This window comes from Nicotiana tomentosiformis, chromosome 5 (genome assembly GCF_000390325.3).
Source record: "Nicotiana tomentosiformis chromosome 5, ASM39032v3, whole genome shotgun sequence".
Lineage (NCBI taxonomy): Eukaryota > Viridiplantae > Streptophyta > Magnoliopsida > Solanales > Solanaceae > Nicotiana > Nicotiana tomentosiformis.
In genome coordinates, this window is record NC_090816.1 from 485,229 (window position 1) to 499,106 (window position 13,878).

Consider the following 13,878-nt stretch of genomic DNA (forward strand, 5'->3'; position numbering starts at 1 on the left):
TTATTGAATAAGAAGAGTGAGTATGGTGAGTAAAACAAGCTCAAGAGACTTATTCTTCAATAAGAGAAGTAGTCTTTTCTTACAATGTGTGCCTTCCCTGTGCTTACAAGGATTTTTCATTTATAGTAGATGGATCTTACTTTATTTATAATAAAAAAAATATATAGTGGAGAACCCATGATGAATTGTCTCTTTCTCGATTCCCGCCAAGATTCTCTCTCCTAGTGCGGTTACAACGGCTCTTGTCTGCGAGCTCGATACTGGCTCGAGCTCGGTATTGGGTCGAGCCCTCGGCCTTGGTTCGAGTTCGACATTCGAGGTGAGTGTCAATCGGTCTGTGCGTCTACGACATCCTTCACGTTGCTTTGCGGTTCGATTTGGTCATGGGCTCGATAATGATACCGAGCCGATTCCTCGATCGGTCTTGGAGCTCGAAGCTTGTTTGTACTATCTTCGGAACTCGTCTCGAAGTCTCACTTCGATCGCTTACCATTCGAACTCGATCAAACGTACGAATGCCGAAATCTATTTCGACCGTATACATAAATAGAACTCGAACATTGTATAATTTTTTAATTTTCTAGTAATTGCTCAAGATACTATATGCGCACGTACCGTTTAAAGGGGAAAAAAATATTTGGATTGAAAAACACCTGAGAAGCACATTAATAAAAAAGGAAATCATTTCAATCATTGGGAAACACCATAAATGGATAAGTGTGTAAAACCTTTAGTTGGATAACCCAAAAATTCAGCGGGTATATCTGCAAGACTAAAAAGATAGTAACTGTATAGGAACGGACAGAAAAACCTTGGACTTTCAAAAAAGTACAGAAACGGTCAGACAAAACTCAAAAAGGTAAACTTCAAAAATTCTAGTACTCCGTATACAGATAAAAACTGACAGACAAATCTGAGAATTCAATGCAGAGAGAGAGAGAGAGAAACAAATAGCTGCCTTAATCACAGCTGTAACATATTCTTAAAAAATTCAAAGTTTTCTGTCAACATAAACCATTTTGGTTGACACCCACTTCTGAAAATAAGGCTATAGGGAGAAGGGTCAAAGACTCAAAGTGTATCAGCTAAAGAAATCATTAATAGAACTTTGCTTCTAAGAGAGAAAAAGTTGAAGTCAATATAATTCACGTCTTGGAAGAAAGGGGGTTGAGTGCAACAAATTCTGTTTGTTTACTACCCGTCAAGTTGGAATCTTTTTTATTGATTCTTAAATTTTACTGTAAGTTTCCATGTTGGTTTTTTTTTTTTCGGAATTCTTCTGTTTAATACAGTAGTTTTTCTTCTTCTTTCTTTTGGCTGGTTTGGTTATATCTGATATCTTTGTTTTTGTGATAGGAAATTAAAAATGGGGTTGATTTCTGGGATTCTGATGGGGATGATATTTGGAGTCGGTTTAATGGCGGCTTGGAAACATATGATGAGGTATCGAAGCGCCAAGCGAGTTTCAAAGGTATAATTTCATGTCTTTGATATGTGTGAATTACTACCAATTTCTCTTTGGTAATTTGGTGTGCTTATGGTGTTGAAGATTGGTGTTGTAATGATCTCGGGCTTTGGTCTTTGCTGAACATCATTACGGGTGAAATAGTTAAAGTTGAGTCTTATTTTTAATTTGAGTAATTTGTCTAATTTCACAATTTGCAATGGCTAATTGAGGTTATATTTAGAAGAATTGTTACGAAAGGTCTCATATAGCCGACTCCAGCTAGCTCGCATGAACCTGTTGTTGTCATTGGAAGAGAAGAAGGACAAATACTTTATAAAATTGCTCAAAATGAAATAGATAGTTGTCTAAATTTTGCACACAGAGCTCTATTTTGTTTATTTATTTTTTATTGGTAAAAGTATCTCTCAGATGAAGCTTCTAGGGGGGATTGGGCATAAAACTATTGAACTTTTGCTGCCTCGTTCTGTGATAGTTTTGCTGCTTCGTTCTCTACTCTGTTACACACATATTGATATGAAAGTTTTCTCCTCAATTTGCTATGAGGAGTAGGAACTATTCACTGGTTGGTTCAATACTAGTGTGCATGGTGTTTCTTATCGTGCTTGTTATGACGGATCATTTAGATTCTGAAGTGCTGCAGCTGCTTTTCCCTTCTGAAAGGCTGATATTTATCTTTTCGTCATATTTGCTCCTTTGACAGGCAGTAGAGGTAAAACTAATGGGCTCCCTCAACAGGGATGATCTAAAGAAAATGTGTGGCGATAATTTTCCTGAATGGATATCATTCCCAGTTTATGAACAGGTTGGTGGGATTCAATAGTTTGTTTTCCCCCCTCATATGGTTGACATTTCTGTTCTGTCTTTCATAGAATGCTTAACCCACCGTACTGGCTTTGACTGAAAAACACTTCCTTAGCTTATCAATTAAGGAAGAACTCAAAGAATCAGTTTGTTAAGGTATATTTGGACCGGGTTGATGAAAATGAAATCATCAATGTCTGTAGCATATTTAAATGAATTTCTTCTCGCTCAACTCATTAGATTATGCTAGTGTTCTTGCTGTTGTGAATTTAAGAAAGATTTACTCGGTTCTTCTTTGTTTAATGAAGTTTATTCTTTGTGTTTACTCGGTTCTTCTTTGTTTAATGAAGTTTATTCTTTGTGCTATAGTCACCAATGATGTCTTGTTGTGCTTTAGAGATGAGGTCATTGAAGTGGGTTCTACTTTTGTGGCTTTATGAATTAGAACAAGAAAAGACACTGCTAAGTGGTGATGAACATGGGGAAAACACTTTTTCTAGACAGGGAGTCAGGTGATAAAGAAATGGAATTTGGGCCTAACTCAACCCCAAAAGTTAGCTCAAGAGGTGAGGATTGGCCAAGCCACATTAAGGAAACCATTTGTTAACTCCCACCCAAAGTGGGCTCAACTCTAGGTGCCTTTTTTCCTTTGTTTTCTGTCTGGGGGGGGGGGTGATGCACGTTAATGGTTGGTCACATATTGCAAAGGAAAGAAAGACTACTGTAAATACGTGAGATTAGATTAGTGAGAGGACAGAAAAATATCTGATAATAGTTATCTCCTTTCCTGATCTTATGAGTGGCAGTCGTGAGTCTTGGAAGCTATGCATCATTTGGTGTTTTTACATGTTTCCTTTATGCAATCTAGAGAAATAAAGCATAATGCGCATTGTCAATGCTACATTTCTCTCATTTTACAGCTAGCACTCATGGAGGTGCCCTGGAGAGATAGGTGCAGGAGAGAGCTTTTCGAAAAAGGGAAGGAACATGACTTTGTACAACTTAGGGCTTGTCTTTTATTTTGTCTCAAAACTTTTGGAGCGCCCACCAAGATCCTGTAGGCATAGATGAGTAGGTGTCTTATGAGTAGACCATATCTTTGTGCGGCTCTTTCTTTTTGGTATACCTATACGGGGTATTTTCCCCACAACATCAATAAAATGATACTTCCGTCGGAAAATGTTTGTCTCATGCTGTTTTGCGCTGGCAGGTCAAATGGTTGAACAAACAATTGAGCAAACTGTGGCCATTTGTTGCCGAGGTAAGCTTTTGGCTCTTGTCTTGTGCAATTTTTGCTTCATAAATCATTTCTGGTAACTTTACTATCAATCAAATTGTGCTTCACATAGCTAATTAAATTGGAGGTTCTTTTTAAGTGATAAAAAAATGAAGTTTTCTTCTATTATCAGTGTAATGACCAAATTTTCTGTTATAGTGATCCCCAACCTTTTCTCCTCTTTAGAGAATCTCCCGTGAAATTTAGTCATTCCCTAGTATGCTACTTGTTCTATACAAAGTTGTGGATCTGGTTTCAGAAAGCAGAGTTACGAGCACAGGACTTCAATGCTTGCGAGCTGCTTTCCTTGTATTGCTTTCCTATATCGAATCAGATATGGTGGTTGCTCAGCATGAATAATTTAGACAATAAAGTTCACATTCTTCATGTGGAAACACTTGTATCAATGTCAAAATGTTAGTTAGATCAATAACATTTTGTCTCATAGTGTGGTTGAACGAGGTTTCTCATTTGCAAATGCCATGTTATAAAGTCATAAATCTTACCTCTTGTATATTGGCTATGCAGGCAGCCGAGGCTATTATAAAAGAATCCGTTGAACCTCTTTTAGAAGATTATCGACCTCCTGGAATTACTTCATTGAAGTTCAGCAAATTGTCCTTAGGAACTGTGGCACCTAAAATTGAAGGTACCAACATAAACCATTCATTTTCACCGATCAACCAAAAAAAGCTGTTCATTGTTCAGTTATTTGCTTAAATCAAATTTATTACTGGATTACCTACCAGCACATCCTTAGTGCTTTCAAACATTGCATTTCGTCATTGTTAATTGATTTGTACTTTGGTTCTACATATGAATTGCCTCTTAACTGTATAACAGTTTGATGACTTGATCAGGGACAGAAAGTCTGAGTTTAGAATTTATGCAGCCTATTTCCTGCAATCAAGTTTTCAAGATAATAAGTACATTTAATTAGTTTTGCATAACTGACCTTGGTCTTTTAATGCTCAGTGATCGGATTGCATTATTCCCAATATATTTTCTCTAGTTACATCTGGAAAAGAAAAGTCAGTTTGTCTTAGTGGGAGTTCTCTGCTGCTACATTTATCGTGATTGTGCTATTTTTCTAGTTTTTGACCTTTGAGATTCATCTGTATTTTTGTATGAAGTTTTAAATCTTCTTCAGTTCATTTACGCTCATGATTCGATTCCAAAAGAACTTCATGAGATGGTGGTCTTGCAAGTTTTCTATATGATTTTTACTGTCTTTGTTGAAGAACAGGAGAAAAATCTATCGACATTACTTTTGTGAGAACACGATGATATTGTGTTAATGGTTTGAAAAGTCACCTGAATAGTTACAGCTTTATATACTACTCCCTCCGTTTCATTTTATGTTTCATAGCTTGACTGGGTAAAAGTGTGTATGACATACCAAAAACACCTTTTAAATCTTGTATCTTCAGCTAGTTTCATTTTAAATTTTGCTTCATGTCCCTTAATGGAAACAAAATACTCCTACATTGAGCTTATCTCTAGTCATGATATTATTGCATCCCCAATAAGACTTTTGGTGTCTATTTCATGCGTCAGATTCTTTAATGAGTTTGTATTAGTTGACACAGCAATTTAACTTCTTTTTGGGGGGAGAAATGCAGGTATTCGTGTTCAAAGCCTTAAAAATGATCAAATTACCATGGATATTGACCTTCGATGGGGTGGTGATCCCAATATAGTGTTAAGTGTGCAAGCTGCAATGGTTGCTTCGATACCCATTCAGGTAGGTGCCTAGACTCTTTCACCCGTCTACAGATCCGAAGGAAAAAATAGATCTTTCACCTCTCAATTTTGCTCTGGACATTGTTCCTCTGATGACTAACCAACGCCTGAATTGGTTGCAGTTGAAAGATCTTCAAGTTTTCACAGTTATTCGTATTATCTTCCAACTAGCTGAGGATATTCCTTGCATCTCTGCTGTTGTTGTTGCTTTACTTTCAGAGGTATAGCCTAATTCTATCATTGAATATTCTATTCTTCGGTTTGGTCCCATTGAATTGTGGTCCTCTTAATTCCTGTTCTGACATTTTCTTCCTGGGGGAGACGGGGAAGGGGGTGTGGATGGAGGTTGGTGGACATGGGAATCATGTTCTACACCCTTCCCCCCTCCCTCCGTTCTCCCCAAGAGAGAGAGGTGGGGTAGGGGAGGAGGCACTTTTTCTTGATCTTGGTTGTATCACGCTTTTGGTGTTTCCTTAGACAATGTGTTGATAAAACAATCTTGGTTGAGACACTTGAGTATAAGCACACCTGATTCTTTTCCTTGTCCAAAGCACGCGGAAACATTGTATGGATACATTTGTTGATAGGTATAGTAAAGATTCAAGGCTATGTGAACCCCTCATTTAACAGCTAAGCTCTTAAAGATCAGACACCTTTTTTAAGTGTGCCTCTGGATGATGCTTCCTGATAAATATTTGAAGTGGTTAGAATTCTGAATTATGTGGCATGTATGTTTCTCCCTTTTGCTTATGCAATTTTGTGGGAGCTCAATTTGAAATTCCAGTAACAAACAACTAGGCTAGATGACATGTGATACTCATTTTTGCATAGTCCTAGAACCAATCGTTTATAATTGCTAAGTGCTCCTATTTTCAGAACGCAAATGTGCCACCACTCTTATTTTCAAGATTCTTACATTCTGATGTATATTTTTGTTACTGACTCCTTGTTTGTTTCTATCAGCCAAAACCAAGAATTGATTATACATTGAAGGCTATTGGTGGTAGTTTAACAGCTCTTCCTGGAATTTCGGATATGATTGATGTAAGTTTTTAATTGGCTCTCTTGCTGGACATTTCTTGTTCAAATTATTATTCCTAGACTAACAATGGTTTGTTTCTCATTGAAAGGATACTGTAAATTCAATTGTCACAGATATGCTAGAATGGCCTCATAGAATTGTCGTTCCAATTGGTGGAATACCCGTGGATACTAGGTATCTTCAATTTTGAAGTATTTTGGTCATTGATAATAGATCTGTCTTTTCCTCCCCGGGATCTCTCTCTCCCCGTGTGTGTGCGCGCGCGCGCGTGTGGTTAAGATTTTCTCTTTCTGCAATGTTTTCACTGCTTATAATCCATCACCTTTAGTGATGGATTGTGCGATTCAGCTCATTATTTAGAATATCCTGTAAGCCAGTTAGTTCCCTCCTCTCAGAGTTTCGGAGAAACCTTCATTACCGATTTTAAGCTTCAAGTGGTCTGTGTTATAAGCTGTATTACCATCCTACTTTGTTTGAGTTTGCTTTCAAAATTGAATTCAAATGCTGCTAAATTTTTAAATGACGACTGAGCATGTTGTTTAATTCCACTGCTTTCTCTAATTTGTGCTTACTGTACCTTTTGTCCTGTTTCACTTTGTTTTGAAACCAATATGATGTTTTTCGTTGTTTCTTCCATGTCTCCCATCAGCGTAGTCTTTTGGATGGAATGTAAAGTCTGGTCTTGTCACATATCTTTATTATATTTTCATTTTTATGCAACTGTTGTTTGTGTTTCCCATGCAGTGATTTGGAGCTTAAGCCACAGGGCAAGCTTACAGTGACCATAGTCAGGGCTAATGGCTTAAAGAATCATGAAATGATTGGAAAATCAGATCCATATGTAGTCTTATACATTCGCCCACTATTCAAGCTTAAGACGAAAACCATCGACAACAACCTAAATCCGGTTTGGGACCAGACATTTGAGTTGATTGCAGAAGATACGGAGACTCAATCTCTTATCCTCGAGGTCTGAATTTCTGCACCTTTCTCTCATTTCTGCCTGGACTCTGCTCTCTCTACAATATATGCACTGGAATTTAATTGTGTATGTGAGAATTAATGTGGTACTTTATCACTTTGGACAGGTATATGATAAAGACATTGGGCAAGACCAGCGAATGGGCGTTACAAAGTTGTCTCTGAATGAGCTGGAAGCGGAGACCCCAAAAGAAATTGAATTAAGGTTACTTCCAAAACTTGACATGCTCAAAGTCAAAGACAAGAAAGATAGAGGGACTATCACAGTGAAGGTACATGACAAAGTCAAGTGTTATGTTATTGAAGTTTTACGTGTTGTATTGAGGCTTATTGATTGCGGTTGCAGGTGTTGTATCATGAGTTTAACAAAGAAGAGCAGTTAGCAGCTCTGGAGGCAGAGAAGAAGATCCTAGAAGAAAGAAAGAGGCTAAAGGCAGAAGGGGTCATTGGCAGCACTATGGACGCCCTTGACGGGGCAGCATCGATCGTTGGTTCAGGCGTTGGCATGGTGGGGACGGGCATTGGTGCAGGCGCAGGAATAGTAGGAAGTGGTCTTGGAGCTGTTGGCAGTGGACTAAGCAAAGCTGGAAAGTTTATGGGAAGGACCTTCACAGGACAGTCCAGCTCCAGCCATGCAAGGAAGAGGAGTGGTTCCTCTACTCCAGTAAACTCTCTTCAACAAAATGGAGGTGCATAGGCTCTGCCTTAGTTTTGTGAACTAGAAACTTAGTGTTTATAAACTTATTGGCTTTAGATCAGATATCATAGTCTTTGACCCCCCGACGTTATTCAAATACTATGAATCAACATTTTGCCAACAATTAAGTTTCGTCTTCTCAAGCCATATGAATCCCCACTTTCCACATTCTGATTTTGTAGAATTACTTTGACGGATTTCAATTGGCCTGAAATTTTATACATACATAGGAAACGGCCTAGTGGCTTAATTTTATCGCTTCGTTGTGACTTTCGGGTTCATTTTATGGTGTTTCATGGTCATGCAACACAAGTTTGTGATTATATTCACTCTTTTTTGTGTATTAATAAATACTAAGTTTGTAGAATTTTTAGCTAACTTAATAGTACAACATTGTTTTTTATACTGTCAAAAAAAAAAAACTATTTGCTAATAATGGATGAACGATGATATTATCACATACTATGGACATTGTGTGGGCTACCATGCTTGTTTAGAGGAATATTAGGGGGGCAGCTTGGGCTACCGTGCTTGTTTAAAGGAGGAAACATATTTCTTTTTATTTTTGTTAGGCAGAAATAAGTTGACAGCTGACCTATGGCCCAAATTCCCCTTACACACTTTTTGCGAACAACTTTTCTAAAATGTGTCTAAGACACTTAATTTTTTATTCCAATCCTTATTTAGATGACAAGTGTCAAAATTTTAAATTTTTTCTTTCTCTTCACATTATTTGGTCTCCTCTTTGAACACCCCCTCCGACACCCGGTCTCCTTCCTCATCTCACACCATTTTCTTCTCTTGAAAAACTATGGCTATTTATTAATTCACATTCAATTTGAAATTGTTAAAACGATTTGAATTATTTTTCTCGTAGATCCCTAGTTTTTTGGTTCTTTAGCTGCTGGTTTTTTCCATACACTTTTCATTTTCGATTTGTTTTAAGATTTAATTTGTTGTCTTCTTCCCCATTCTCTGTTCACAACTTTCAAAAATTGATAAACAAAACTAAATAATCGAGAAAAATTACAGAGCCCCATTGCCTCATTTTGCGGCACACACCAACACAATATAGATTCTCTTTTTCATTCTCCACCCATCTTCTCTTTATCCGATGCCACCATGAATAGCCGCTTAGCAAAGTTCGGGTCGAGTTTCCAGTCAAATTTTCACGGTGAAATGCAATGTGAAGTTTTTATCTTTTTTTTTCATATTTATTTTCAAGTAGTTTTTGTGAAATTTAAATGGGTCTTCAAATGAATTAGAAATAAGTTATTAGGTGGGTTCGAAGTGAAACAATCTGTTTGATTGTTGTAAAATGAGCTATTTAATTTTAAAATTTTGGCTTGGGCTCCTAAAGTTCTCTTGAATCTGAAGGTGGTTCTGTCTGATTTTCTTCTTGTCAGAGAAATGCTTGCAAAAGAGAAAGAGATAGAATTACTAAGGGGTATATATGTAAATTTTAAGTGTTTTATTTTTAAAAAAATTTAATAACACGTGTCACGACCTTATTGGTACGTGACATTACACATATTCTGAAAAAGTGGTCAAGAAAAAAATAGTGTGTCTTAGACACACTCTAGAAAGGTTGAGTGTGCAAGGTGATTTTCATCCGCAAAAAGTGTGCAAGGGGAATTTGTAGGTCAGATGGCAACTTATGTATTTTGCCTTTTTGTTAATACAAAGTTTTTAAGGTACTATGAAAACGAGAAAAGTAAAAGAGTTACAAGATAGTTAGCTTTGCTACAAACTTTAGAAAGCAACATGTCGTTGTATTTAAATTTGGAAAAATGACACTGTATAGTCGCTGTAAAAAAAATAGCCGAAAAAATATCTAAAATTTATATATATATATTTTTTATATATACATTATGTATGTTTGTTTAATGTCATTTTCAGGACAAAGAAGATACCCGAAGATTGGCGGCAGAGTTTGATGATCCCGTTGTATAAAAACAAAGGTGATATCCAGAATTGTAACAACTATAGGGGTATCAAGCTGTTGAGTCATACTATGAAAGTATGGAAAATGGTGGTGGAGATGAGGGTGCGACGTAGTGTTACTATTTCCGAGAATCTGTTCGGATTTATGCTGGGACGGTCGACGACAGAAGCCATTCACCTTGTGAGGAGATTGGTGGAGCAGTATAGGAAAAGGAAGAAAGACTTGCATTTGGTATTCATCGACCTAGAGAAGGCCTATGATAAAGTCTCGCGAGAGGTCCTATGGAGATGTTTGGAGGCTAGTGGTGCCCCGGTGGCGTACATTAGGGCGATTAAGGACATGTACGAGGGAGCGAAGACTCGGGTGAGGACTGCGGGAGGAGACTCAGATCATTTTTCAGTGGAGATGGGGTACATCAGGGATCGGCTCTTAGCCCATTTTTGTTTGCTTTAGCATTAGATACGCTGACGCGTAATATACAAGGGGAGGTTCCATGGTGTATGCTATTTGCTGATGACATAGTCCTGATTGATGAGACGCGAGGCGAAGTTAATGCTAAATTGAAAGTTTGGAGACAAACGCTAGAGTCTAAAGGTTTTAAGTTGAGTATGTCGAAAACTGAGTACTTGGAGTGCAAGTTCAGTGAGGGGATGCATGAAGAAGAAGTGGAAGTGAGGATTGGTACTCCGGTCATCCCTAGAAGAGACAATTTTAAATATCTTGGATCTATTATTCAAGGCAACGAGGAGATTGACGAGGATGTTACTCATCGTATTAGAGCGAGATGGATGAGATGGAGGCTCGTATCGGGGATTTTGTGTGATAAGAATGTGCCACTTGGACTTAAGGGCAAGTTCTACAAAGTGGTAGTTAGACCAACTATGTTGTATGAAGCTGAGTGTTAGCCCGTCAAGAAGTCCCATGTCCAAAAGATGAAAGTAACTGAAATGAGGATGTTGAGATGGATGTGCGGGCATACTAGGAAAAGGAAAGACAGGATTAGGACCGAAGTTATTAGGGACAAGGTAGGTGTGGCATCTGTGGAGGACAAGTTGCGGGAATCAAGGCTGAGGTGGTTCGGGCATGTTAGGAGGAGAGACATGGATGCTCCAGTGAGGAGGTGTGAGAGGTTGTCCATGGCGGGTCTGAAGAAGGGAAGGGGTAGGCCTAAAGAAGTATTGGGGAGAGGTAATTAGGTAGGACATGTCATTGCTTCAGCTTACCGAGGACATGACCCACGATAGGAAGCGGTGGAGGTCGAGGATTAGGGTTGTAGGTTGACAGATAGTAGTGTGTTCCTCCAAGGCCATTCAATAGTACTAGGACTATTTTTGTAATTTTCTATTTACGGTTCTTTATTACGCATGTTGCAGCATTCGCACACATTACTATGTTACATTATTGCTAACATTCTTTGCTACTTGGTGCTTTATTTTCATTGTTTCTTGAGCCGATGGTCTATCGGAAACAACCTCTCTATCTCTATGAGATAGGGGTAAGGTCTTCGTACACTTCCCCAGACCCTATTTATGGGATCAAATTGGGTTTGTTGTTGTTGTTGTTGTATGTATGTTATATACAAAAATTATACAAATTTTATACACTTTTTCGGCTACCCAATATAAATAGTTTATGAAGCAGGCTAAAAGTGATAATACCCCTTTAAAATTCATTTAACAATGGATCTCGAATCAAATCTTACATAGAGAATATGAAAATCGAAGCCCATTGGATATGACTACTATGATTGCTTTTTTATTTTATTTTATTTGGAATCCTCTAAATTATATGAAAAAACTAACAGAAAAATGGATAAGTACAGTTGTCCTTTGAAATAAAAGTCTCTGATCTCAAACAGGAGTAGGAAGAACAAAAAAATATTTGGTTTTGAATTGTTTCAGTTCTAAGCTAATATTTGAAAACAACAAATTAAAGAACGAAGCAATTGAAGTTTATTTTAGTAGGGGAAATTTTTGTAAAGACAAAATATTCGGTATTTGAAGATGAAAAAAAACACAAATCAGTATATGTAGATGATCAACAGTGGCATCTCCATTTGATTGCCTAGCTACACTAGGCATACTACACATCTTGCAGATTGTGGGATAGCAAATTGTAAACATTTTTTTTACAATATATACAATATATACACTTTGAGTGTAATGAAATCCAAGCTTGTGAAAGAGGAAAGACTTTAGTTTCCAAATTTATCCAGAAAGCTATGGATGGTGGGAGTAGGAACCAATTGATGCTTTGTGACAACTACCAATTGAAGTATTTTAGTCAAAAACCAATGTGCAAATACAGACAAGATGAGTTGCTCGCATGGTCATTATCTACCACCTACAATTAGTGGCGGAAGCAATTCTGCTAATGGGTTCAAAAAAGAAAAATATTAAAAAAATTAAAGCTAGTGGGAATTGAACCAATGAACTTATAAAGATTTTGAACCCCCTTGACCACTAAACTATGCATTTGGGTTGTGTCAAGGGGATTCAAAACATAATATATGGAGATAAAAAATAAATTTTGTCTTATATATTCAATGTAATTTTTCGGCGAATGGGGTTCGGGTACTCCTTCCCTAAATCCGCCCATGCCTACAACTCTAGGAATCAAAAAAAAAAAAATACAAAAAACGTGCAACTACAGTAGGTCCAATAACCAATTATGCAAAGCTCCGAGAATATATTCAATCAATCAGTTCAACGCCAAATATTCAAATTTTGATAAAAGAGACACATATATTCCAGTCAAAATATTCTCACGTGATGCACTAACACCAGTAAACTGTCAAGTAGGGAGTTCTTAGATGCATCGACTACATAGAGTCAAAGACCCCTTTTAACGAGGGGGTGGGACGGATTTATAGTTTCTAATATTGGTGCAATTAAATTCACCTTTTTTTTTTTGTTGCTTATACCATAAAGATACACACACACATATATATATATATATATATATAGTCAAAATTTAAACTTTATGAGTTCGGATTTCAAAATCTTTTAAGTTATTGAGTTCTGAGTTAATAACTTGTCCATATTTAATCAATTTCTTAAGGCAAATACATGATTTGGACAAACGTTATTGGGTTCGATTGAATCCGAAACTTCTATTCTCCCTCCACTCTATTTAAAAGTATTAAAAGATTTTGAACTCATAATTTCTTGAACTTAGAACTTGATCCTATAAATTAAGTTTAAATTATTGATTCGCCTCCGGAGGACAAATGCAGTCAAAACAATTTCGTCCTTATAAAAAGAAAAAAAGACATATCAAACACTCATATTTTGCAAGATTAAGGTGATCTTAGCCCATGTTTAAGGTCTCTTTTGACACGATCTAATTTGTTGCAAAAAGCTCCTTTTAAGAGGAATATATAGTGATCGTTGGACATGAAGGTCCAACATGTATACACTTTGGTCAGTTGCTTTTGATCCCCAAAGCGACTACAGGATAACATAACAAGATCATGCTTACCATATCTAACTTTCTCAGTTCATAATATATCGTCTGATAACTTTACCAAAAAATCACATGCATGTAATTACTTTTTATAATTTTTAGTTCCGCTTTATTTAATTAATAGTTAAAAGGTCAGAGCTTTAATTAACAGACTCCATGCTCAATTTTCCAAATATTAGTTTGGTTGGTTTGAATAATGAAGCAAGGAAGTTTGAAGAATAACAGGTGGTAGTGAAATATTTCCTTAATTAAATATCTTCATGAGCTCCGCCTATATTGTACCATACTTGTCTAATTTCTTTGAACGTACATATCAGCCATGAAGATCCTGCCAAAATAAAAATAAAAATAAAAATTAGAACACCAAAACAATTAGTTTAAAATTCAGTAGAGGTTACGATACTCTAACTGATATATGGCTATGACTGAGAACACAACTTAGAAGACTTGCAATAGAGTT

The 13,878-nt window shown here is 36.9% G+C and overlaps 1 protein-coding gene across 3 annotated transcripts; it reads left to right on the forward strand.

Annotated features, from left to right (window-relative positions):
* Window positions 1-761: 761 nt before the first annotated feature.
* On the forward strand, window positions 762-8,263 carry LOC104102337 (calcium-dependent lipid-binding protein-like). Of its 3 annotated transcripts, none has more exons than XM_009610021.4 (12): window positions 762-859; window positions 1,357-1,471; window positions 2,169-2,270; window positions 3,480-3,530; window positions 4,074-4,194; window positions 5,168-5,289; window positions 5,411-5,509; window positions 6,252-6,332; window positions 6,419-6,504; window positions 7,075-7,300; window positions 7,419-7,583; window positions 7,658-8,263. In XM_009610021.4, exons 2-12 carry the CDS (start codon window positions 1,367-1,369, stop codon window positions 8,006-8,008), a joined length of 1,509 nt encoding a protein of 502 aa, XP_009608316.1. In that variant the 5' UTR covers window positions 762-859; window positions 1,357-1,366; the 3' UTR covers window positions 8,009-8,263. The 3 variants fall into 3 exon arrangements, with proteins under 3 accessions (XP_009608316.1, XP_009608315.1, XP_009608318.1); XM_009610020.4 differs by lacking the exon at window positions 762-859 and adding an exon at window positions 889-1,240; XM_009610023.4 differs by lacking the exons at window positions 762-859; window positions 1,357-1,471 and adding an exon at window positions 1,915-2,030.
* Window positions 8,264-13,878: the final 5,615 nt, after the last annotated feature.